The 27133-nt window shown below is 37.6% G+C and overlaps 2 protein-coding genes and 2 long non-coding RNA genes across 10 annotated transcripts in view; 1 reads left to right on the forward strand and 3 right to left on the reverse strand.

Moving 5' to 3' along the window:
• LOC114160666 (uncharacterized) overlaps positions 1–4265 on the reverse strand; it is a 21035-nt gene extending 16770 nt beyond the window's left edge. The window contains exon 1 of the long non-coding RNA XR_003598830.1: positions 4171–4265. This is a non-coding gene — a long non-coding RNA (uncharacterized LOC114160666). The remainder of the gene's footprint in view (positions 1–4170) is intronic.
• Positions 1–6001, reverse strand: part of orc5 (origin recognition complex, subunit 5) — a 41601-nt gene extending 35600 nt beyond the window's left edge. The window contains exons 1-2 of the mRNA XM_028043336.1: positions 5844–6001; positions 4693–4922 (exon numbers count right to left, since the gene is read on the reverse strand). Of these exons, the coding sequence (XP_027899137.1) occupies positions 4693–4922; positions 5844–5849 (236 nt within the window). The 5' untranslated portion in view covers positions 5850–6001. The remainder of the gene's footprint in view (positions 1–4692; positions 4923–5843) is intronic.
• Positions 6002–6052: 51 nt separating this feature from the next.
• On the forward strand, positions 6053–10733 carry LOC114160665 (uncharacterized). The gene is made up of 3 exons (XR_003598829.1): positions 6053–6181; positions 6821–6876; positions 7753–10733. It is a non-coding gene; the product is annotated as an uncharacterized LOC114160665 (long non-coding RNA).
• Positions 10734–11775: 1042 nt separating this feature from the next.
• Positions 11776–27133, reverse strand: part of kmt2e (lysine (K)-specific methyltransferase 2E) — a 40761-nt gene continuing 25403 nt past the window's right edge. For 3 of the 7 annotated variants that reach the window (XM_028043317.1, XM_028043319.1, XM_028043318.1), the window contains exons 13-25: positions 25967–26065; positions 21475–21546; positions 20916–21101; positions 19410–19736; positions 18110–18409; positions 17149–17299; positions 16301–16530; positions 16171–16227; positions 15250–15849; positions 14591–14820; positions 14426–14505; positions 13626–13705; positions 11776–13534 (exon numbers count right to left, since the gene is read on the reverse strand). In XM_028043317.1, the coding sequence (XP_027899118.1) occupies positions 12710–13534; positions 13626–13705; positions 14426–14505; positions 14591–14820; positions 15250–15849; positions 16171–16227; positions 16301–16530; positions 17149–17299; positions 18110–18409; positions 19410–19736; positions 20916–21101; positions 21475–21546; positions 25967–26065 (3237 nt within the window). In that variant the 3' untranslated portion in view covers positions 11776–12709. The remainder of the gene's footprint in view (positions 13535–13625; positions 13706–14425; positions 14506–14590; positions 14821–15249; positions 15850–16170; positions 16228–16300; positions 16531–17148; positions 17300–18109; positions 18410–19409; positions 19737–20915; positions 21102–21474; positions 21547–25966; positions 26066–27133) is intronic. The other 4 variants (XM_028043320.1, XM_028043321.1, XM_028043322.1 and 1 more) reach the window with 3 other exon arrangements.

A 27133-nucleotide genomic window follows, 5' to 3' on the forward strand; every position in this document is an offset into this window, starting at 1 on the left:
AATTCTGAGTTTAAAGTAAAATCAAAATGTAAAGCCAAAATTCTGAGCATAAAGTGAAAAATTAAAGTGAATTTTTTTAGTTTAAAGTTAAAATTTTGAGATTAAAGTCAAAATTCGGAGATTTAAGAAATAATTTAGAGAATAAAGTTCAAATTTTTTAGATAAAAATCAAAATTCTGAGTTTAAAGTTAGAATTTAAAGTCAGAAATTTGAGATTATAGTTAAAACTTTGAGATTACAGTTGAAATTCTGAAATTAAAGTAAAAATTTGAGTTTTAAAGTTAAAATTCTGAGTTTGAAGTCCAAATTCGGAGAAAAAAACAACAACATAATATTTGACTTTTTCTCATTTTTCAGTGGCCCTAATTCTCTTCCGTACCCAGCAGCTTCAGATCAGCTCATTAATTTTCCCTCCAAACACCGACTAACCTCATGAATCACTGAGCCGGCTGCTGAAAGCTTTAATGAACTTAGCGGTATGCTGCAGGAAGCATGTTGCACATTACGCTCAATCTGCCCTTCCTCTCATATCTGCACTCTGATTCACGGCCAGAAGAGAAACACAGACGAAGGGAGGGGAGGATGAGCCTCATACCTTCCTGCATCTGCCACTTTCTGCCCCAATTAACTCCCATTAATTGCATTTGTCATGCTCCACCTTGAAGCAGACGCCCAAACGGCAGAAAGCAGCAGCTGACCCTGGGACATGAGAATGTGTGACATGAATGTCTGAGTTATAAAGCGGCATCTGATTGTGTCGCCGTCACGGCCAGAAACCGGCAGAGTGGAGTGGGAGATAATTAGAGGACGTTTATGATCATTAATGTTTGAGCTGCAAACGTCCAACAAAAACATCGTTATTTCCAACGAACCGATGGGAAATCAGAGTTCAGGCGTAATGGGATGAACTGAAGCAGTTTTCCACGACGGCGTGTTACGGAGATTGTAGATAGAGGGGGAAAAAAAAGTTTCTAAATTGAAAATTTGCTAGAGAAAAGCTTGGAAATTTGGAGATTTTTTGAAAAAAAAAACTGGGAAATTTCTGAATTTCAAAAGTAGAAAATTTACGTCCACAAATGAAAGCGGCTCAAATTGTATTTTTTTTTTTTTTTTTTGGAAGGGTGAGTGAAAAGATCTGAGTTGTACGACGGAATATTAGGGCCACGCTAAGAAAATAAAAAAATTATTAAATTACGAGGAAAAAGCCAGAAAATTCCAAGAATAAAGTCGAAATATGACAGTAAAGTCATTACTATGACTTTATTCTCGTACAAATCTGATATTACTTTTCTCTCAAAAATATTGACTTTTTAAAAAAATATTATGACTTTATTCTTATAATATGACTATTGTTGTAATACTAGGACTTTATTTTGTAATATACTTTATTTGTGTATTATTTCAACCTTTTTCTCCAAATATTCAGATTTTATTCTCAAAATATTAACGTTTTATTCTTAAAATATGAATTTATTCTCATCTTATTTCAACTTTATTCTTGTCCTAGTTTATTCTTGTAATTTTATGTTTTTTATTTTCTTATCCAACACTCCGTAGTAAAAATCAAACGCTGCTTTCCAGGATCCCACGTCCCTGAGAAGCGCTGACCTCTGGAGCCTTTACAGAGAACGATCTGAGAGAATCTGCATCCCTGGAAGTTAATCGACCTTCTCGTTTCTCCGTGTTTGGTTTGGTTCTCAGCGTCTCAGCGTGAGATTCAGCTCATTACTACAAATCTCCTGCAAAGTTCGAGTGCCAGAATGAATCTCAGAGTCAGGCAGCTCGTTTCGAACAGCCTGTCCTCCATTTTCCTGTTGACCTCAATCACATGAGGCGTCGCAAACGCGGATCGCTCTGCCAATATAAATGTTGCCTTCAGCGTTCAGGCTGTCCGACGTGAAAACATCAATCCTATTAGTGCTGAAATGAGCTGAGAAGTCGGCAGAGTGAACACTTCATTGTGAATGTCATTATTTATGACGGGATTGTGTGCAGAGAACTGTCTGATTCTACTGAACTGCATGAATTAACATGGACAGGGCCGGCACAAGCCTTTTTGGGGCCCTAAGCAGATTTGTATTTGGGCCCCCCCAATATCAGCCTTCTTAAGTTCAACTCTTAGTGTAATATGCCTCCTGTCATTAGAATAATTTGTAATTAGCTTACATCATTAAAAGTGTTATTACATCAGTTGATGTTAACCTTAAAGGAGTAACAAACAAAAAAAAAAAGAAGGATTTTGAAATGTAGAATGCAGAATGCAAATTTATATCAACGATTGGCTGCGCTGGTTGTGTTTTTAAGAGCGTTTTTAATTTTTGCCTACATTACATATAGAGTCACATATTTAATTACGATAATTACAAATGCCAAAGACAAAAGACGCAGCTCATTGAAAGAAACAGCATTTTCCATTGATGCAATTTAGCAGTATGTATGAAATTTAGGGAAGATCATTACGGCCACTAAATTAACAAAAATGAATTCTAGCTCTAATCTTCTGAAATGAAAAGTTAGAATTCTGACAAAAAAGAAAAAATTTTGAGTTTTTTAACCAAATTTTTTACTTTTTTCTGAGAATTCAGATTTTTTCCCCCAGAATTCTGACTTTCTTCTCAGAATATCAACTTTTTTTTTTTTTTTTTTTTAATTCTATTTTTTTCTCAGAATTTTGACTTTTTCAAGGTATTCTCCCCTGACTTCTGAATTTTTCCCCCCAGAATTCTGACGTTTGATTTTATACGATTAGAGTGAGAATAATTCTGGTGTATTCTGAGAAAAAAAAAAATCTGATCCTAATCCTCTTCGGTTAAAAACTGTTTTCATTTGATTAATAAAACTACTTTCAAGGTTCTATTTACATATCTCTGTGGGCCGTATAAACTTTATGCCGGGCCGAATTTAGCCCACAGTCCTTGAGTATGGCACAGGTGGCATAATTTATCAGTCAATCCACTTGTAACTCAAGTTAGGGTTCAAGTATTACAGGCATTTCCCAGGATAGCTATTTATTCTGGCTAAAATCTAAAAAATAATATCTTAAATTGCGTCATTTTAGCCTTTTCTAAAGCATTAAAATTACTTGCTTTTCTGAAAACAAACAAAGTGTTTAGCTCCATGCTAACAGTCATCAGATGACAGTTTCCAAGGCGTCTAACATCATGAGCCAGGCGACAGACGGCTTGTGAACGGCCCTGTCAACACACGGTTCTGCGACATGCGGTTCTGTTTTTACGCCTCCTTCAACACCTCTGGCCCGACTCTAAACTGCTGCCAACACCGTCACGTTTCCCTCTGATGCTCATTCCCTCCTGATTCAGTCTGCAGACTCTTCAGTCTCTAAAATACAGAATTTATTTCATTACTTATTGCACACTTGCTGAACATTTGAACTGTTTTAATTATATTTCTGCTGTGATTGCACATTTGTTTCAATAAACATGAACATTATTTTTAAAGAGTCTTCATACTCAGTTGTAATATTTATATTAACTGCACAGTACCTTTATGTTATAATTAATTGTGTTTTTACATACAGTATATATATATATATATATATATATTTTTTTTTTCTTTTACACTTTTGGGAGTTTTTTTGTGCATCTGTAAAGACTGCTGTAAAGACAGTTTCTATTCTATTGCATTTATTTCCTCTCCTTTTCTGTTTTCCTTATTTTTATGCAAAAAATGGTTTAAATTGATACCCAAGAGTTTGCTTCCATAAAGCGAACATTATATATGAACTCACAAATTCTCCAAATAAAGCACCATGTTAATCTTTTCTCCCTACTTCAAACGTTTTAGGTTTTAAAGTGCTTTATTGGAATGTAACTACAAAACAAAAGCAAAATCCCACATGGTTTATCATCATTTATGAAAAAAGTCTAAGTACTGAGGTGTAGTTTTGAGGAATGGGCAAAGATTTCAATAATCGATTAATAACAATTAATCGATTACTGAAATAATCGTCAACTAATTTAGTAATCACTTAATCATTAACTGGAGTACACAGATTAAAAAACAGCCACTTGCTGAATGAGCAACATAATCAGACCAATAATTTAACTAACATTTTCATTTTGTATTTCAGATGGTTCAAATTCTGTAAAAGAAATGTATAAAGTGCCTTTTGCTATCCGATTAATAATTGATTAATCCAATTATAATCACTGTATTGATGTTCAGTCAAGCAGAAACGGCTGAGCTTTTCACATGTTGATGTTAGAAGTATTTCCTTTTTTTAGCTAAATGCATCTTTTGCTACAAATGATCACTAAAAGGAATGATGTATTGTTGCATTTTAGGCAATAGTTGTTCTTTTATTTAAGGAAAGGTTTAATTTGTTCATTTAGATCTTTTAATGTATTTCTAATATTGCATCAAAAAGCTTAAATGAAAAATGTCAGAATGTGTCAATTTTTAAAATCAGAATAACCGATTATTCGCTGGCTATAATAATTGTTAGTTGCAGCTCTAATGTGCAGAGCAGTAATTCCAGCCAAAGCAAAGTTTTCACTCAGGAGTGTTAAATACAAATTCAAGAATTTCAAGTGTGGTGAATAACTCTGTGTTTGTAGCCAACAACCTATGCAGCAGTGCAGCCATCTTTAATAAACCGCAGCATGTTTCCAGGTTTAGCAACATGAATCCTCCCCTGGTAGCGTGTTAAGCACCCTGGCCCATCTGTCTCACCTCCTGTTCCAGGTACCAGCCTGGTTCTGGGCTGCATGATCTACCCCGACGGCTGGGACAGTGACGAGGTGAAGCGGATGTGCGGCGAGCAGACAGACAAATACACGCTGGGAGCCTGCTCGGTGCGCTGGGCCTACATCCTGGCCATCATGGGCATCATGGACGCGCTCATCCTCTCCTTCCTGGCGTTCGTCCTTGGCAACCGGCAGGATAATCTGATGTCTGAAGACCTGCTGGGAGAAAGTAAGAGGAGCACCTCAGATTTTCTTATTTTGCTTGTAAAATACTAAAACATCTGAGATAACTGCGCAGGTTTTGGTGTGTAAGAGTGAGCTTTAACAGCTAAAAGAGCCTAAAAATAATCAACAAGTAATAAAAAGGAGGCAAGTCAACATCAGATCAATGTTAGGTACTGTAGAAAATAATTGGAGGAGTAAAATTCTGTTTTCCACTGAAGCATGAATACAAATATTTTCTTATTTTAAAACATATTTTAATTATTTGGTTACTTACATTCTCTAATGTCTTTCTCAGATTGTACAAAATTGTCAGAATAATCAATCAAAAAATTACTCAATAACTAAAATAATTGTTAGGTTGCACATATTTAATTTGAAAGTAAAATCTATTTCCAAATCTTGCAAAACTCATAATATTCTTCAATGAATTAAAATATAAATTATAAGTAACTCAACTAATTAGTTTTTTTTAAAAGAATCTTACCTAAGATTGAGAGTGCCTTAAATTAAAACGAATAAATCATCAAAGCACCCCAAAGGGATCGTTTTAATTTTTCGGGATCCTGTTGAAATATTAAATCAACTATATCTTATTGATGGACTAACGATTGATAGCTAAGCGGATACTTTCGAAAAAGCTTAAGTTTTCTCTTGTATCAAGAGAGCCGACTGTCTTTCCGTAACACAAAGCGAAAAATTAAACACTTAAAAATTCAAAGATGACAAGAATAAAATATGTGAAACACTGAATTCCAAATTAACAGAAAGATTTAGAGAAGTACGACCTGTGGTTTCTCTTAAAACTTCGCTCCATTAAGTGCATTAACTCACGACAGCACTCAAAATCAACCGTGTTTATTGTCATAAAGTCTTTTCCCGTCATTTAATTTCTTATTTCTGTGTTATACTTGCCTTCATAGCACAGCAGTAATTTGCATATGTCAAAACAGAACCGCGTAAAGCGCATTTTCCATCTCTCAACGGACTCTGTTTCGACCGTTACTCTCACAACGTTCTGGCCTGGCCGCCATCTTTGTTTCTCCATCAACGGCTCCGCTTCAGAATGACCAGCGGCGCCCTCTGTTGGATGGCGGCCAAAAGAAGATCCAACGGACTGCATTAGTTAATAGATCGGAACTAATTTTAATCTAAATAACCATTTATCGACTTTTGAAACGTTTTAATTTCAACTGGCTTCGTTTTTATGGAAGTACGTCACTGTTAATGATGCTCCCTACGTCACACCTCAGGTCTAAAACACAGCGCCTCTGTTTTCCATGCGAAAGTTTCTAATTTACATACATTGCGTCGGATCGGTAAACACCACCTGGTCGGCTGCTTTTGTTTGCTTCTGTTCTCGATGAAAATTGTATTTTCTTTTAATTGGACGAGATGACAAGCGTTCCAATAACCAAAGAGGATGATTGATGGAGAGCAGAATGAATGAACAAAAAGCATCTGGAGGAAGATAGAGCGATAGGGAGACGGATGGGACTCTGAAACGGAAAACACACAAACATCAGGGGTTAATTGAAGCCCGGGGATGCTGGACAGAGTCATGAATTACTAATAGATGTTTACACAGCTAGACTAAATGAATCACAGCCAGCCCATCAAGCGGTTGTCTGCTGGCTTGTATGAAGAAAGAAAAAGTAATTATAAACCAAAATACTTGAATGGGAAAAAATAATGAGCCATTGGGGAGAAAACGGGGAGACAAAGGTGGTTGTTCATGAAATAAAATAAGGATTTAATTGGATATTAACTGTCCAAATTTGAGACTATTTATTTCCTGAAACATAATGCACCACTGCCACCTGCTGGTTATACACGCAATCTCACTTTTCACCTCATTTTAAAAAAATGTTTTATCGTTTTTATCTCCACAGAAACTGGAAATAATGTCATATAACACCAGGAAGCGGTGAAGAAGTCACACACATGGGTAAGTGTGCCACTTGTTACCAAAAATAACAAATATTTAGCAAATTAACATAAAAAGATCCAGATGAAAAAACTCACCCCCATAAATGTAACATTTTTTAACAAGAAATGTTTAACGTCAAAGTCTAATCTTGGTTTAAATTCAATTTATCTCTTGAAAATAAAGCGGTTTCACATGAGAAAAAGGAAAAAATCTTTTTTGTTAATCAACAAGAATATCCTGATTAAATGTTTGAATATTTAAGACCTTTTTTTTCTTCAATTTATATCTGGAAAATGAAGATATAACTTCATATATATATATATATAAGGAATAAATCTTGTTTTACTCAAACAGTAAACAAGTAAGATTCATTCAGCTGAAATATTCCTCCTCAAATAGTAGTTTTAGTTTCACTTGGTTAACATTATTTTTAAAACATCTATTAAGCACATTTGCTATAAAATTATTAAAACGTTAAATCAAAAATTGGTCAATTTACAAATGATCAAATGTTTACTAAAGGAATATATGTTATTGCATCTTAAGCAATAAAATGTTTTTTTTTAACTTAAAAACGATTTAAATTATTTGTTTACTTGCATTTTTTTTATGTAGTTAAATAAAAAAATTGCAGTATGTGGATTTTTTAAACCCAACTAACTAAATAATCACCCAAATTATCAATAGAATAGAATAATTATTTGCATTACATGCAACCTTAACTAGAAGTAAAAACATTTTTCTGAGACTATTTGGCACCTTCAGAGTAGTAAACTTTGGAGGGAATAATGGAAACAAGCCAATAAACTACAAATAAATAAGTCTTAAAATGATAAAACTCTGAAGTGAATTGTTTTAGATAATTTCTGTAGTTATTTTTCATAATGTCTGCAGGTCTTACAGTTGGGATGTGGCATTACTGCAGCGTCCAGCGTCAATCTCCTGGCTTGGTGGCTGGATGCAGAGCTGGGAAGCTGCAAATTAAAGCAACAAAAGAAGAAGAAATGCCCTGAAAGCAGCCATACAACCCGATGCTGGGATCAACGCCCCATTAGTCTGTAAAATAGTTTTTATACTCACCTGAAACTTACATTTTTTTTCCAGGATGAGAGTTTGTTGTCATCCTACCTGAGCTGTTTTCCCAGAAATGAAAAAAAAGTCTGCTTTTTGGTTTATCTTGGGGCAGGAAAAAAAGACAAAACAACCACTGAAACCAAACAGACTCTGACGGACACAGTAAAAAACCCCAGCAGCCTTGACGTTTCTTACCAAGTCAACAAACTTCATCCTGCTGAAGACGACTGCCGTCTGCAAACACCTGGAAACTGAGCAAACTTAAGAGACTGGACAATAAAAAAAAAAACAGTGTGGTCTTGTTTATGATGAAATTTTTGATGTTATAAAATGGAAACTCTTAATATCAAAGCTTTCTTTGCTGGTAAAGTCTGTGAAAAAAGTACAAATAAAATAAAGGCGCATCAATCAAGAGAATACATAAATTATATGTATTTAGTGAATAGCACTACATGTTGGTTATGTCCCTTTGTCTCGACTTTGAAATGTATTCTCTGAAATGTCCTGCCATTGGTTGATTATTAGTGTTTGCCATTGAGTATCTTGTTATCTGACAATATTGTAAAGAAAAAGAAAAAATATGAATAACCGAGTCTGGTTTTGTTTTGTAAGCTGACATTTTTCACTTTAACGCTTTAAAAACCACCACAACACATTTAATACAAACGTTAATAGTTTATATGGCTAAATAAAAAGCCTTCGGAAGTCGGAAAACAGATGTTTTAGCTAAGCTAAGCTAGCTAGAAAAAGCAAGCTAATAGCGCTATTAGCTTGGTTAGCATCGGGATTTATACGAAACAGCTAACCTGAGTAACACAAATAAAACTACCAATATCTGAGATGAAACATAATTAGCTAGTTTAAAACTTTACAACGAACATTAATTAGTTTTAAAAAGCGGTCTGTTCAATTCACGTTTTCAGGTTTGATATGTAGGCCGCAAGTGCTTTAAATAGTCTGAGGTTCGACTCCCGATCTAGGACTTACCTCCTTCTTTTTGCCCATTTCCTGTCCACTTACTGTGAATAAAAGCAGTTGATTTAACAAACACATCATTTTATCTAATTGGTTGGTTTCACGATTCAAAATTTCTGCAATTTAACCCAGAAATATGTAGTAATATGCTGCGTGCTGGATGTAAAAATGCTAATCTTGCTAGTTGTTTCACATATTTCACACCAAATTACAGCTAACGCTTAAGAAATCGGACATTTAATTACATTAATTTAACATTTAAAAACTTTACATTTGGTGTTAAAATTAGGAAAGTGTTAGCATTTATTCCTCTGCTGTAAATTTACCTTTTTTAAACTAACTTGTTGAACTAAACTGTACAATTAGCTTAGCTAAAGTTAGCATTAGGATTCAAGAAACACTTTTCCTGATATTGCCGTATTAAACTAAATTAAATACATCTACTTACAAAAATTAAAAACTTTGAACTACACATTCATTTACTATCCTTGGAGATATTTACTTTAAGCTAAGCTAGTTTTCTGCTCCAAACAGTAGGTTAGTGAAGCTAAAGTTAGCAAAGAACTCGATAAAAAGCAAGTCTTAAAAAACTGTCTAGTGCTAAAGACAAATCATTGGCAAAGATGAAGAAAATATAAAAGTAAAAAATAACCCTGAATTAGTTTCCAAAAAATAAAGCTTTACTTTAAGCCACGGTTAATACAGGTATTTTTTTAGAATACCAAGCCTGAGCAATATGAATAAATCTGAAAATATCTTAGGCTAAACACACTTTTTTCATTAAAATTTAGCAACAAGTTGACAGAAACCCAACATTTAATTTTTTGGGGGGAAAAACGTATTAGCTTTTATAGCTAACTGATCTGATTCAAGCGTGATCCGTTTGTAGTCAGAACTCAGAAAATCCGACTGGAACACACCAAAGAAGTCGGACACTTTCTCAAACGCCGACTTCCAGATCCAATATGGCTGCTGTCCGCATCAACAATGGTGACCTGCAGTAAAAACGTTTATTTTGATGATGGCCCACTTAGGCATGTCAGCTCCAATTCTAACTGTAATTGTTTACATCACTGATTATTATTAGCTATTGAACAACTAAAAATGTTTGTGTGAATGTACCTGGTAAGTGAAAGCACAGATTCTGATACTAAAGATTGTGAAAATTTCTTAAATGACAATTTGAAAACCACTCAGAGCGAATGAAGCCATTTTCCCCATGTTATAAGTGGAGAATAATTTACTTAAAACAAGTAGAAAAGTTACTTTTATGCTAATTTTGTCTTTTTTTCAAGAATACCAAGACATTTGTACTAGAAACTAGAAAATTTGGGGGTTTTTTTAGTGAAGAAAACCTACTGAAAAACCTGCCAAATTCTGAGAAATTCATGTAAAAATATGGCTATATGAAGTAATTCTGATGTAAAACAGAAAGCAGGGGGCAAATACTTTCCCAGATAATTATTCCCCCCCAAAATGTTCAGACAAATGTTGCCACAAGTGATATAAAACTGTCATTACAGTGATTTATTACAATGAACCATGAAAATAGCCAACCAGTGCAGTGTCTGTGAGTCTCTCTCCACCACACAAACGCAACACTCACACACACAAATAAAAAAAAAAATTAAAAAAAAAGAGACAAAGTTGAAGAGTCAATAAAAGGGAAGAGAAAAATAAAAAATAAAATAAAAATAATGCTACAGTCACAGAAACATTCAGCTTTGCCGAGAACAGCGTTCATATTTACAACCATATCTTAAAATGGGACTTTATGGGTCGGGTCATCAGGGTCGGATGAGAGCAAATTGTACAAGCATAGAAAAAGAAAAGCAGAAGAATATTTACAAAACCTGTTTCTGGTGAAAGCTGAAGTAACCACCTATACATTAAATTACACTTTCTACAAATAACCATTGATATTCAAAAATAAACCGCTGACGTCCGACTTGTGAGTCCAATCTGCCCGCAAAAATCACTCCTCTAAGCTGCCATACACACACACACACACACTCATTTACACACACTCTGAGCCTCCAGCAATGGGCGTTGCTCGCCGATCTTTCCTAAATCTGCAGCGGTGAACAGATATTTGTTAGACAGAAGATTAAAAAAAATAATTTTTTTTTGTTGTTTTTTTTTACTCTATACAAAAAGCTTTTATATTGAGCCACTAGAATAAACATAAACTGTGTACAGAGCTGCTGACGACAGACACACTGCAAAAACTCAAATTATCAAAGTATTTTTATGACGTTTATACTCAAGAAATCTCAAAACGATTGAAAAAAAGACAAAAACTAACTTTTTAGAAACATATAGGAGCTTATTTTGACTAAATAATTCATTAATATTGATGAAAACATTTTAGTTCCATGTGTAAGTAGTATTTTTTTTAAAATTAATATTAAGGAATTATTGAAATATCTTGTTAAAAGTTACTTGCAATTTAGTTACAAGTAAATTTTAGCAAGATATAAAAGCTTGTAAGTAAATAAATTCTTATTTATGAAAAAGTTCTACTTCTTATATTCTCAACTTATATTTGCCAGTGGATATAATACTTGTGTATCAATATAAGGAAATTATTCACTTGTTGAAAAATCACTTAAAAGGAACTTTTCAGAAAAAAAAGCTTGTTTTAAGTCAATAATTCTTAAATATTGACAAAAAGTGTAAATTACACTGGCAGATTTTTTTTTTTTACTTATGAAAATATTTTTTTTCTGTTGGTAGAGAAATAATGTGAAATTTTAATCACGTTTTTTTTTTTTTTTTTTTTTTTTAGCAATTTTAAGGGATTATTGACTTAAAAAAGGTGTTCAAACTTTTCATTGTGAGTCAAAAAAAAAAGCAAATAAAGTAGTCAAGTTTTAAAAATAAATTTATTTTTATAGGAGAGTGATGTTAATTTTAAAATTTACTATATAGCACTTTTAATTCAATTGAAGAAATTTAGTCTCAGTTATAAGAATAAAATTTGGATCACTTACTTTCAAAAAACCTGAAATTATTTTGGTGCAGAAAATGTTATTTTTTTCAATAAAAATCGGACTTAATTTAGTATTTAACATTTTCCATCATTAGAAAATTATGTCAGTAATCAACTTATTCAGATTAAAAATGAAAAAAATGTAACAAATTTAAATCACTGGAATTGGGGCCACAAAAATATCACTCTGAGGGCCACAAATGGCCGCCTCACTTTGAACAACCCTGGTTCCTAATGTCTTTATAAGATAAATAATTCTTGTACATTGATAAAAAGTAGACTTTTTCACTTATGGAAAGTGGAATAAGTAAGTTTTTATCAATATTAAGGAATTATTTACTTTAAAAAGCTCCTATTGGTAAAATTTTACTTTTAAGTTAGTTTCTTGTTGTTTCAAGTGAATTAATATAAGTGCAGTAGAAACTGGACCAAAAATACTTTGAGACTTTGAGTTTTTACAGTGTAGAAGACGGATATCAGGAGGGAAGAGGCTGGAATGTCCAGAGCGGGAATTACAACAGGAACAGAACTTTTTCCTCTCTATCCCAGAGGATGTTGTAAAAAAAAAACAAAAATAAAAAAAATCAGAAATGTAGGCCAGAGAGAGGGGGGCAATGAGCACCAGGGGGATCGTCCGCCATCTTTATTTTCTTATAGTTTCTTCCTCCTTCCCAGAGTTTGTCCTTTAATGTGACCTTTAACCCCACAATCAGCTGTTTTTCCACTGGCCGCGTGTTCAGAAACATAAAAACGTATCTACAGCTTATAGTACACGCCCCACCCTGCTGAACAGTTCACAGGGGTCAGAGGTCAGTGCCAGCCGGTGCTCAGGTACCCCGAGCTGTGGAAGGAGTTCGAGGTTGCCGGAGCGCCGCGGGGGCCAGGGGGCATCTGGGCGGCAGCGGGCTGCTGCGGCGGTGGAGGGGGGGGTGGTGGCAGTCCGGTCTGCTGCAGCGGCGGTGGGTAGGAGGGGGAGGCGGTTGCCGCGGCGCCAGGGTGCATCATGGCCGTCTGGAACTGGTAGTGGTGGGGGTTTGAGGCGGGGGGAGGAGGAGGCGGCGGCGGTGGGGGCGTCAGAGCCGCTGCCTGCTGTGTCGGTGGCGGTGAGGTCATCAGGAGCTGCGGTGGCTGCAGGTGAAGCAGCGTTGGGTGAGGAGGGGGAGGGGGTGGCGGCGGGGGCGCAGCGGCGGCGGCCTGGTAGTGGACGCCTTGCGGCGGGAAGGAGGGGGCGACGGCCGGCTTGAAGGCGGCGAAGGGCCCGGCGGGGGCAGGGCTCTGGTTGGAGAAGTAGGCGGGGGAGGCGGGCGGAGCCGGGGGTGGCGGCGGGGGAGGAGGGGGCGCCGACTGCGTGCCAAACTGGGGGAACGCCGCTGGCCCGGTTTGAGGCGGCGGCTGGGCGGGAGGTTGGGAGGGGAACAGAGCCCTCTGGCTGCGGTAGGGGGAACCCTGCGGCACTGGCTTCGGGTAGTGGACCGGGGAGGAGGGCGGTGGCGGCGGCGGCTTGGTCGGGGTCAGGGGGGCGGGTTTGGGCCCAGCAGGCTTGCTGTTGGGATTCGCCAACCACGGCTGAGCGTCGCCGTCTTCGTCCTTTAGCGGCCGACCGGCAGGCTGGGAGAGAGCACCAGGAGAGCATGGCTGCAACGAGGAAAGAACAGGAAACGTTTCTTATTTTAACGCCAACCTTCAGTCAATCTATGGATCAGAACCAGAACCGGCGGCGTCTTACGGTGTGGGTTGGAGTTTTCTGGAGGACTGGAGATGCACAGTCTCGTAGTGCCGGTGTGTCGCCTCCTTCTGGTTCCCCATCTGATGCAACAGAAACAGAAACTTTACGACTGAAACGATTAATCAGATTAAGCGATTATTGAAATAAACTTCAACTAATTGAGTAATTGATTAATCACTAACTGGACACTGAAAAAAGGGGAATTTGCTGAAAGTACAACACAATAAGACCAATACTTAAGCCAAAACTCGACAAAAAATATACAAAAAACCCCGAACAAAATCTCCTATTAAGAATTTTTTGTGGTCAAATTATAAATTAGTTAATTAAAAAATCTGTTAATCTATAAATCATCACGCTAAAGGAATGCTCTGTTATGCAAATGAAAACTTCAGTTTAAATTTTAAACAAGAAAATAAAAATGTCATTGCCTAAAATGCAATATTTTAAATTATTTGTAATATTATATAAGAAAGAATTAAGTAGTTAAATGAAAAATATGCAGAATGTGTCAACGTTTTTATTCGATTAATCGGTAAATCGTCTGAGTAATCAATGGAAAAATTGATTATTGAATAACTGATACTATATTTTTGTCTTTTTATGATGCAAAGCACTTTGAAATGCCTTGCTGCTGAAATGTGCCATACAAATAAAATTTAATTTGATTACTAAAATAATCGCTGGTTGCATTAGATGCTTAGATAGTTAACAACCTTAGAAGGAAAAATTATTTTACATGAAAAATTATCTCAGTAATTACTGCAATAAATAGTATTTTTTTAATAATATATCTGTACCTGCATCCTTATCTTTCCTGAGCAGCAGCGCTCTGTGGTAGCCGCGCTCCCTGGCCTGCTCCACTGAGGTCGACGACGTCCTGATGACGAACATCAGGAACAAGTTCAGTAAATATGAAGCTAAAAGTCATCCAGTGCCAGTGACTCCAAACAGAGGGAACGTACCACTGGCCTTCGCCGCCCTCCTTCTCTCCAGACGCCTCGGCCTCCTCGCTGGCCTGAGGCTCCTTCACGGCGGCGGCGCTGCACGGCGGCGGCTCGCTGGCGGGCTCCAGAGCCACGGGGAACGAATCCATGGCCAGCGGCAGCACAGTGGAAACCGGAGAGCCGCACTCGGTCTTGGAGCCGCTGCGGCGAGCTTCTCGCTGCCGCTTCCTGTACTCCAACAAGGAAACCTGGGAAAACAGAGCAGCGCGGTTGGTGGAGGCTCTGATCCGCGAGGCGAAGACACGACTCAAATCTACCAGGAGGGGGCAGCGTTTAGCTAACTGTCAGGTCCAAACTCAAATTTCAAAAGATACCACGCATTTAAGACCATTTAACTCATAACTATTAGAAATTAAATGATTAATCAGATTAATTGTGATGAATCAATTCTGATCACTGATTTAGTAACCAATTAATCATTAACTGGAGAATACAGACTCAAAAAAAAAAAGGCCGCTTACTGAAAGATCAACAGGATGACGAGGACAGTTGGATGGATAAATGGGTGAATAAATGTGTGGATGAATAGATGGATGAATGATGGATTAATCCCAATCTGGGTAAAATTACAAACATCTTGCATTTTTGTATTGCAGACAGTAGACGTGACCTCTGACCTTCTTCCTCTGCGGTGGGTTCTGCGCGGACCCTCCTCCTTCGCCGTCGCCATTCAGCGACCGGGAGAAGACGAGTGAGCCGCCCTCTTCGGAGCAGGGGTAGAACAGTTGCGCCTCGCTGAACGGCGGTTGGGAGCTGGACAGCGCCGCCGTTCCCGCCGCCGCCACCGCCACCACCGCCACCGCTGCTGGCGTCCCAGCGGCCGGCGGCTCTGGCCTGAAAGGAGCTACCAGAGGCTCCAGCGTGTGAGATGGGGTGAGGTCCCGAAGGTTAGAGTTGACCGGGGAGAAGTTCAGACAAGCTGGTCCGGCCAGGCCTCTGTCTGGGCTTTTGATCCAGCCCGGGTACGAGGAAGAAGAGGAGGAGGAGGAAGAGGAGGAGGAGGAGGAGGAGGAGGAAGGGCAGGCATCTGCAGACGAAACAGCCTCGACGGCGGCGTCTGGGAGCGTGGCATCCGTCCTCTCCTCTCCGCTGTCCACAGACTCTGGAGCGGGAAACTGCGGACTCTCTGGGACAGGAAGCTTGACGTCTGAAGACGCTCCATCTGAGACCGGAGTTCGGTGACATGGAGAGGACGCTAACGACGGAGGACGATCAGCCTGCGAGGGACGAAGACAATCAGCGTCACATGACCTCTGGCACAAAAACACTCAGATTTGAACTTAATTGTTTTAATAACAATCCATATTTTAAAGATATTAGATAGATGGATGGACAGACGAACAGATTAATGGACAGATGGACAGAGACGGATGGATGGACGAATGGACAGACAGATGGATGGATGGATATGCAGATGTATTTAGGTCTTTTCAAACTTGTTCAGATTTGAAAAATGCATAAAATCAACAAAAAGTTTAAAAACGGTCGAACCGTCTCAAACTTGGCAGGCAGTAAAGTGTTGAGTCGAAGCGCCTCACCTCTTGCACGGAGGGTTTCCGACTGACCTCTGGTGAGTTTTCCTCTGAAGACTCGGTCTGCGGATCAGGAAACAAACTCAGCCGCCATTTTTAATCAGAACAGGCAGAATGCTCGGCGGAGCCTCCGTACCTCTTGAGGGGCGTTAAGTGCGTGCGTCGGGGTATTGCTGGAGGCCGGTTCTGCGGCGGGCTCTTCGGTCCGGGGGCAGGGCGGGGTGGCGAGGAGGCCGGGCGCCACGGACGGCTCAGAGAGGTCCGCCCGGGTCGGCGTGGCGCAGGGCGAGCCGTACGGCGTCGAGCTCTCCGATATGCAGGCGTCCAGCGGGCTCAGCCGTCGCTTCTTCAGGGGAGTCGGCAACTCTGGAGGAACGCGGCGTTGGGTCAGAAACTTCTACACACTCAGGTTCCTAAACATCCATATGTCTGGGTTTCGGTTTTAAAATGACTGATTTAGCTGCTAGTAAAAAAATAAAAACATAATTTAGTTGGGAAAAAAACATGCTGAAGCTGAAGCTCCTTGTTTAAATAAACATCAGATCTTTTAGATTGAGGATGTTCAAAGTAGGGAACAGGGGCCCTTTTTGGCACCTACACTGATTGCAACCTATAAATTAAATTCTACTTATAAAAATAGAAGTTTCTAATTTACATTTGACTAATTTTGGGTTGTTTTGATTTTATGCTAACATTGGGGTATAAATGTGCTATTTTTACTATCCACTATTCAAAATAGGAAAGATGCCATTCACATTAGACTGATAAGAGTTCATTTTAAACCAAATGTGTTCAAAGTGAGGTACGGGGGCCTTTTTTTTAATGTGATTTTATATGGCCAATCGACCACAATTCAATAATAAATTAAATAAATTAGGACAAAACTACGACTTTTAAATTAAAATCTTTCCATCAAATGGTAAAAAATATGGAATATTCCAGAAGAACTAACAAGAAAGTGTTAAAAATAAACAAAATGGCCACCTGGAAGTGAGCAAGTGCCGTTGAAGAGCAGCGGACTGTCTGAGTCTCCGTTAACGGAGGGGCTCAGCGGCCCGTCGCCGGGCAGAAAAAGGCTGGGCCGTCTGGCGGGGCTGGTGGAGCCTTCCTCCTCCAGAGCCTGCTTCAACCATCGCTGCACAGAAGGAAAAGATAAAAACAAAATTAGTAAACAAAAATAGCAGCTGCTACAAAATATCCCTAAACTCAAAGATTTTATCATTTTAGACAAGATTATGGCACAAAACTGTTTAATTTTGTCATCTGAAAAACAAACATCCATGGAATTTATGTAACAGACCAACAGAAAATAGTTTAAAGTTGTGAAAGGACAAGTTTTATTATTATTATTATTATTATTATCTGATGGGGTCATCCAGGACATGTTACTGTGAAATATTGTCTCAAAAACTTGAGCTGTACAGCATCAGTCTTCAGTCAGAGGTTTCTTTAGAACCACTGTAACACAGACTGCTACAATCAGCATCTACGAAAACCATTTAAAGAAATTTGGATAAAATGAGCTACAACAGCATTTAATTTTCGTACAGTCCATCAAACATGTGGAAGTAGATTTGGGGAATTTTTTACTTTTTGGGCTGCATGCATGGTCAAACTTGGTGGTGGCAGCACCATGCTATGGGGAAGCAACTCAAAGATGATGGAAAAATGTACAGAGCTAAAACGTGGGGTAATCCTGGAGGATCTGTTCAAATCAGAAAGCTGGAAGATTAAATATCGACTTTAGAAAATTAATAGTAATTTTTAAGGAACCACAATTTATTTAGCAAAAAGCAAAAATCTTTTCAAATATGATGCCTTGTTTTCTTTCCACTTTCTCTCCATGCATTCGTTTATAATTGGCCTGTCAGATGAAAACAAACTGAAAATGTTAAATAACTTCATTACACCCAGACAGGAGGTTCTTCAGAACTGGCTCTGGTACCTTTTTACAGGAGCCGCTGGTCGGCGGCGTTTCCGGCAGCTCCCTTGAGCGGCGCCTCCCGGTGGGCACGCCGGGCGTGGTCGGGCTGCGGTTGGCCAGGAACGGCGACGAGAAGCGGATGTAGTGTTTGGGCGTGCTGTACACCTGCGGAGAGCAGGTCATGCCTGGTAAGGCGTTCAGCTGCGTGGCGAGTACTTCCGGGTCGCTGCTTATTCTCAGCGGCCGGTCCGGGACCGGTTCTGGCGTTCGGACGCTGCCGCGGTCCTGCTGTTTCTCCCCCACCCACTCGCTCACAAAGTGCTGGGGACGAGAGTTTGACAGAGGGGTGAATTATCTGGCTGCTTGAAGGGTTTTTCTTAAAGAAATCAAGACAAAATAAATGATTAATTGTGATTAACTGATTGTTCAAATAATCATGAACTAATTTAGTAATCAATGAATCAATACCTGGAGTATTTAGAGGCAATTTTAAGCATAAATATTAGGGATAAAACAATTAATCATGATAAATAGATCATTGAAATAAACATCAACTAATTTGTAGTTGTTTAATCATTAACTGGAGTATTTAAAGTAAATATAATTTGGATGAATGAGATTAATCGATCATTGAAATAATCATTAACTAATTTAGTAATTGATGAATCGTTAACTGCAGTATTTAAAGCCAAATTAAAGCATAAATAGTCAGATCAATTGTGATTAATTGAGTTGTGAAATAATAATCTACTAATTTTGAAATTGATTAATTGCTAACTGCAATATTTAGAGCCAAATTAAAGCATAAATTTTACGGCTGAAATGATCAATCAAATTAATTGTGATTAATTAATTAATGAAATAAACTTAATCTAATTTAATAATCGATTTATCATTAACTGGAGACTCAAGAAAAGGCTATTTGATTACAGAACAACACAGTCAGAGGATTATTTCAGCCAAGTCTGAACAAAAAATAAATAAATATTGCATTTAAGATTAACAAAATGTTGTAAATATGCTTTGCCCAGTTTTAACTTCACCTTCTTCAAATTCTGTAAAAATCAAAGTCTCCTTTTAAGTAAATCTTTCTATCCAATTAATGCAAAAATCAGTCAATTAATCTACAAATGATCAAATGTTCACTAGAAGAATGCTTTGTTATTGCATTTTAGTCAATACAATTTTTTCTGTACTTATTTTAAAAAGGAATTCAATTTGTTAATTGTATTTTATGTATTTCTAAATAAAAATTTGCAGAACTTGCCAGTTTTTTATATTTGATTAATCGATTAATTGATAGACTAATCTCGTTTCTAACCTTTTTAGTTTTGTAGCTCTTGCTGCCGGTGCGGGTTCTGTCCGGCGCCGGCGAGCTGCTGTGTGGAGGGCTGCTCTCTGGGACGTGGGAGGGGATTGCTTCAGGCTCTGGAGCCATCGGCGTCTCTCCTTCTGGCATTTCGGTGGCAGGAGGCTCCACAGGTTCGGCTGGAGAGCTGGGCGTCAGGTCGGAGCAGGTGCTGATGGTGCGCGCGCGCCGTCGCTGCTGCCCGATGTGAGTCCGGTTCCTGGAGAAGCTCTTTCTGTTCCGAGACGGTTTCACCTTGGCCGGCTTCAGTCCGGGCTCCTCCTTTATTTCAAGAGGCGGCTGAAACATGAACAGCTGGGTTCATTCAGGCACTTTTCAAGCATTTTCACTGCAAAAACCTAAAATTTTACCAAGTATTTTTGTCCAGTTTCTAGTATAAATATCTTAGTACACTTTCATCAAGATAAAGAAGTTTGTTTTAAGTCAATAATTCCTTAATATTGACGAGAAAGTGCTAGTTCCACTGGCGCCGTTACCTAGCAACACCAGCCAAGCCCAGCCCGTTGCCTAGCAATCCAGTTCTAGTTCCACTGGCAGATTATTTCACTCACAACATGGGAAATTCGTCTTGTTGTAAGTTAAAAAATCTGCCAACTAGAACTTTTTCATCAATATTGAGGAATAATTTACTTAAATCAGGTTCTTATATCTTATATCTCTTATATCTTTCTGAAAAGTTACTTGTAAATTAGTTTTGTCTTATTTCAAGTGTAACTAAAAACTACACAAAAATACTTGGTAAGATTTTGTGTTTTTGCAGTGTTCAAGGTAAGTCTTCACACTTTTCCAGTAAAAAAAAAGATTTCAATTCACTATTATAAATATATATTTTTTACTGTTATTAATATTTGTTTATCGTATTATTCCACATTTTACAGCAGGGAAAAGAGAAACTAAAATATTTTGAAATGTCTCTCTTTCACCTGACTGGTCTGAGAACAGAGCATTAATATAAGATTTTTTTTAAAATTTCCAAAAAGTCGTTTAACGTACAAAATATAAGACTATCAATAAGTCACTGAGTCCTTAGGAATAATAAATATTCAATAAACTTAAATAATCCAAACAAATTGTGTTAAAATGACCTTCCTTCCTACAATATACATAAAAATGCACAAAAATAAAAAGAAAAAATGTTGCTATGTTTTCTGGCATGTAGCAAATATAAATAATTTAGGTGACTAACTAACCCAAAACAAGAAAATCTGATTTAACTTCAGACAGCGAGGAAAACAAATATTTTTAATTAGGTGTGTTAAAAATCTGGTTGCAACAGTAAATTCAGGCTTTTAATCAAATATTAGTTTGCACTCTGTTGAATTTGAACTTCAACTAGACATCAAACAATTGAATTTAAAGTATTTTAAATTATTTCAAATCCCTGTATAAACCCTGAAACAGGTTTTTAAAATATTTTTAGAGAAGTTACTCTTTTGTTTTGTTTATCTTTGTCCTTACCTGCATGACAGCTGGAGAATCGACGGTTTCTGGCGTGGCAGGCGGTTCCTCTTTGATATCGCTGCGGCCGCCCACTTCCGTCTTCACACTGCCGATTCGCTCCAGCGCCTGCTCCCTGCGTTTCTCCCGCTTCTCCATCCTGGCGAAGGCTTGCAGAATTGCCTCCATCTTCCGCTCCTCTCGAGTCTGAGGTGATTCGGGCGCGGGGTTTGGGAGGAAAACGGCACAGTCATTAGCATCTAATGACCCCCTGAAGACACAAAGGGTTAACACAGCAAAAGCGACTCAAAGGGAGCGCAGAGATGCAAATGCAGATAGTTGGGAGGGAGGGGAAAGGTTTGCGATAGATGCAAATAAAGAAACCCAAAAGTAGGAAAAGCGGTGTGAAAAAGTGGCTCCAGATTGTTCAAAACGTCCCGCTGAGCGCTTCACATGGAAACTGCCTCCACCATTTAGAGAAAGATCCACGCCACCAAACAGACGGGGTTAGCTCGCCACGAGCCGATTTGGTGGAGGTGAACCCTGGAATGATGTTGGCTATGTATGGGGTCGAGTTTACCTCTTTCAGTTTTGGCCCGTTCCAGCTTGAAGCCGCCCCGACAGGAAGATGGGACTGCTCGGCTGGGTTGGCCTGAATGTTTAATGAAGAGACAGCCCAGTTTAGAGAAGCAACGCTCTCCGCAAACATTCGCCACGTCTGGCTGAAAATACATTTATTCTGGGTGCCAAAGATGCCCTAGGTACCCTGAAGGAATGCTAACTGTCGCTAAGCGCTCATGTGCTGCATAAAAGCCTAAAAATGTGCAGTTTTAACTTAAAAATCTCAATTTTTAATATAAATTAGACTCTTTTTGGTGTGGAAAATCAAACCTGAAGCTACTGGTTTAAATAAGCATCTAATCTTTTAGATCGGCGGTGTTCAAGGTAGGGTCCGGGAGCCATATTTTGGCCGCTGGACTAATTTCAGCGGCCAAAATTGACCAATTTCAGTTGATTTGGCCACCAATCGACCATAATTCCAGAATACATTAAAGTAGAACAAAACTACAGCTTTTCAATTAAAATCTACTTCCAAAAATCTCAACTTTTAATTCAAATTTGACTAATAATTTTAAGGGTATAAATGTGCTATTTTTGCTAACTACTCTTCAAAATGGGAAACATGCCATTTGATTTGTGTTCATCTTAAACCAAGGGTGTTCACACCAGGGTTTGAGGGACATTTTTGGGCCCCTGGACTGATTTTGTGCGGCCCCAGACCACAATTCAAATGAATTGGGAGAAATTTATAACTTTTAAATTAAAATTTACTTACAAAAAATGATAGTTGCAACACAAAGTGGTCATCTTTTCCAAGCTTTCTGTTTTCCGTCTATTGTCATGGTAACTGAGACCAAATCTACTGATTGACTTATACGCTAAAGTACACTTGGTTGCGCCCAAATCATTTTTCAATTGCTGTGTTAAAACTTCTGTAAATTTTCTTTAATCAAGCCCAAAATAAAAAGCAACCAGAGAAAAACCATTTGGCATTTTGGATTTATGATCTCGTTCCTACAAAAAATTACTTGTTTAATTAAAATGGTTCATGCTTAGTTTATTGTTGAATAGATAATAAATCATAATATTTAGGTGACTTTAGTTTTTTTAAATGATATTTTTCTGGCCTCTAAGTACTTTTGAGCTAATGATTTTGGCTAATGTGACCAAAAGTTTGGACGTCCCTGTTGTAAACAACTAAAATAAGATAAAAATGTTCAACTTGCAGAGTAATAAACTAAACTGGACAAGGATCCGAGTTTTTTTTTTGGCACCACAGACAGAGAGAAGGATGGTGAGGCAGTTAAACATATCTCTAATTCTCACTGATATAGAAAGACAGCAAAGAGTTGCATCTTCATACCAGCAAGTCTGTATTATCACCACTACATGACCCAAAATGTTTGGCGGCTAAATACCACAGAAAAGAACAAAAATCAACCTTTGGGGTTAATGATCGCTTAATAGAGTAGCCAGAGATCCTCCAATCCTTTCAATTGTTAAAGGAGAAGCTCAAGTGTTGCTCCACTGATTGAAAATGCTTAAAGAATAGATCTGGCAGTTATAGATGGGTTACAGTTGTCTATTCCTATCAGGTGGAAAATATTACAGGGATATTATTAATGTTGGTAAGCTATAACTGATAGGAATCCCTAGATAGAGCGAGTGCCAATAAATATGAAAATACTTGAAAATGTGACTGAATGGAGTGGTTGTGGGTCAACATTTGCATATGAATAACAGCACACCTAAAAATAACATGTGCACTGCAGGATTAGACATGTGGCAGGCTTTGCTTCAGAGTAGTTTCATGTTTTTATAGATGTATTAGCAATAAGACATTTTAGCTGCACTTTTATCACTGTCATTTAAATACCATAAAATATTGTATTGAGAACTGAGTCCATATCAACCCACCACAATTAACTGAAACACTAACTTTAGCATGAGGGCTATTGCTATCATGTTGACTAAGTGACTTACTCCATCTAGTATGTATACAGTAGTGCATAAAGTTAGCTAAAATGCTGCTAATAGCATGTGGGCTATCACTAGCAAGTTAGCTAATATTACTTAACTTTACTCAAATGTTTACTCTTTGCTTTAATATCAAAATTAGCTAAAAAGCTAACATTAGCATGAATGCTACTACTAGCATGTTGGCCAACAGTAGTGCATACTTACTCCATTCAATAAGTTTAGCTTTTATACAAAAATGAATGCTAATGTTAGCATGAGGGCTTTCGCTAGCATGTTGACTGACATCGACTTACACCATATAGGATACAAATAATGTATACACTACTAAGGTTAGCTAAAATGCTGTCCATAGCATGTGGGCTAACACTAGCAAGTTGGCAAACATTACCTTACTTCATTCAGAAGCATGTAGGTTATCATTAACAAAGTAGCCAGCATTGCCTTATTTGTTAATAAGGCTAATGCTAATAGGCTATTACTATCAAGTTGACCAACAGTGACTTACTCCATTCAGTAGATTAAGTTTAGCTTTAATATTTGAATTGGCTAAAATGCTAACATTAGCATGAGAGCTATAATTATTATGTTGACTATCCAATATGCACACAGTAGTGCATACGCTAAAGTAACCTAAAACTAAGGTTAGCTAAAATGCTAACTTTTACATGAGGTTTATTACTATTATGATAACCAACATTGCCTTGCACCATTCTGTATGCTAACAGCAGTGAATATGCAAAATGACAAATGCTAGGCTTAGCTAAACTGCTGTCACTAATATGTAGGCTAGCTAGACTTTTATCTAAGCGGTCTTTTGTCAACATCTGCCGTAAAAATACCTAATCAAGCCTGTGAGGCAATTTGTCTTCCATTTCTATGACATCACAGCAACTAGTCGACACATGAAGTTGTGCAACCCTATAGTGCATACGCTAAAATTACCTGTCAATAGCATGTTAACTAGCATTGCCTTACCTAATTATGTAGGTTAGCTTCCATTTAAAAATGAGCTAAAATGCTAATGTTATTACTATCATGCCATTTCAACACTTGAATTGTGCCAACTAAATGCTTCTTAAACCAGTGGTGACTACATAAGCAGCACTGTGTTTTGCAACAGCCATTAACATCTTCTACAGTAGTTACTGATTGTGTGTGAATGCTAGCCTGTTTGTTGCAGCTCTGTCCACAGACAGCAGCTCATTGGTAATGCTAAAGTCACCCCCCTTTCCTCCACCCTTAATCTATCCATCTCTTTTGCCGATTAGAACAACTGTATGTTGCCCAAAGATGAGTCAGCGTTTTACACCTTAAATCCACCGTGTAAAATGAAGCTGACTGCAGGGTAATTTCCGGTGTGTGTGTGTGATCCCCATCTCTCAGGGACATGAGGCCATTTGGCAGCAAGTGCAGGGAGTGGTTGATACCACGACAGGCCATTTTAGACAATGATGAAGCTGTAATGCACTCAGGAACCGCTCCAATGGATGATGGGAAATTACTGTTTATATGTCGTTTCAAAAGAAATAGTCAGGAAAATATAGAAAAAAATAAATAAATCTTGAAGCTTCAATGTTGGAAAAAAGAAAAAAAAATATGTCAAAGCTGAAGGAGGGCAAAATAATGAGCAGAAGAGCAACAAAGGTGCCGATAGTGGTGGGCGATGTAGCAGAGATGAGTGATGAAGAGGAGGCTACAGTTGGAGTCAGAAGGTTACACAAACGCAACATCAAGGTCATCCATTGTGGCTTTTATTTGATTCATTTGAACCATTCCGTTTCAATATTTACCACTCTAAAAGCAACACGCTCTAGCTATTTTTGCCACAAATATTTTAGCTAGCACAGTAGTGGTGGAATCATGCTGAGGGGCGAGTCTAAATTCTTCAATTTCACCGCTAATTGACATCCAGAATTATTTAATTAAATTAATAGTACAATTAAATATAGATAAAATTAAAATTTCATTTAATAATAAAATTGTATTATTTAATTTCCCTTTGGGATTAATAAAGTATTTTTGAATGTGAATGTTGGGTAATGATCCCAAACAAACAACAAAACTGATTTTTAACATCTTATAATCTTGCTTCAACTTCCAAGACAAATTTCTCTCAGGTGAGATTAACATGACCAAAAGAATGAGCAAAAATGCCCTTCATCAAATATTAATCAGAGTATTGATCATGCGATTAATTGTGACATCACCTGAATTTAGTGACCAAAACATTTTAAGACTAATGTTGGAATGAATAAATCAATAAACTCAAACTTATTCCTACCCGGAAAACAAAATGGTTCAAATAAACCCATGGAAAAACCAAAACAAACGTATAAATGCAGAGCTGCGTTGGTGCAAACCTCTGAGTTTTAGACTACAGCAGGAACGCGGCTCCCGTCCAAAAGCCCTCAGCAGACAGGGAGCAGGATCAGGGGACAGTTTGGTTTTTATCACCATTACTTTCATTTTTTACTCTCTGCTGGGCAGCTGCATGGAAAAAGAAGCTCAAGTCCCTCACTTTGCACACTTACCATCTTCCTCCTCCTCTCTGCAATCTGCTCCTCTGACTCCATCTCTACTTCATTGCTAATGGAGGTTTTGTCTTCTAGATCCTCAAATAACTCAGGATCCTGTAAGAGGAGGGGAGAGCCGTGTATGGCCATTTTTTTTCTCATCATGGCTGAAAATTCAGCCTGACTACAGACTAGAGGGAGACAGGGAAAGGCTGAGGAGAAGCTGTAAAGGGGGAAATTTCTTCAATTTGCTGCTTTTTTTTTTTTTAGGGCCGTTTATGCACTTTTTTTTCTTCATTTGTCAAGAATCGTGTTTTAAAAACAACCTTAGCCTGAATGAATCGTTTTGTGTGAAGACTTCAAATTAGGATTGTGTGAATGCATAAAAGGATGATGGGAAAACAAGGGAAAACAATACATGATGAGCAACAACATTTATAAAAAACAATATATGCAAAGAACGTTTTTTTAAAAAGAACAAAATTCAGGGTTTGTACACTTTTCACACGGTAAAATTCAAAGACCTTTCATGCATTCTCAAGGTAAGTTTCAAAAGCATTATAAGTATATATATTATATATAATATATGTTATACATATGTATATATATGTTAATATGTTTTTGTGATAGTATTTTTTGTTCTACAGCAAGGAAGAGATTTTACACTCACCTTATACACCTGAAAGTTACAAAAAAATCTAAAAATAAAAATATTCTTGTTAAGTTCTCTGACATTTAGCAAATAGAAATTATTTTGGTGATTCTAAGTAACCTGAAACAAGAAAAGTTTAATCAGATTTCACTTCAGACACTGAGAAAAAAAATATTGTAGTTGTCTTTTTATTATCTTTAAATATCTGGTTTCAACTATATGTAAAGTTTTCCAAATTTAGGCTAAAACATTATTTTATATTTTGAAATGCACCCTGTACTACTATAAAAAAACACTATAATTTACCCAAAACAATTCCCAATTTCAACGACGCTTAATGTATAAAATATAATACAATTAATAAGTCATTAGGAATAACACATAGTAATTAAAATAGAAAGAATCCAAACAAATTGTGTTAAAATAAATTACCTTCCTGCTCAAATTAAATGTTTAAAATGCAAGAAAATTGAAATAATTTTAGTAATCCTAACTAACAAGTTTAGCCTGATTTAATTTCAGACAGTTAAATC

The sequence above is a fragment of the Xiphophorus couchianus genome, chromosome 17, assembly GCF_001444195.1.
Source record: "Xiphophorus couchianus chromosome 17, X_couchianus-1.0, whole genome shotgun sequence".
Lineage (NCBI taxonomy): Eukaryota > Metazoa > Chordata > Actinopteri > Cyprinodontiformes > Poeciliidae > Xiphophorus > Xiphophorus couchianus.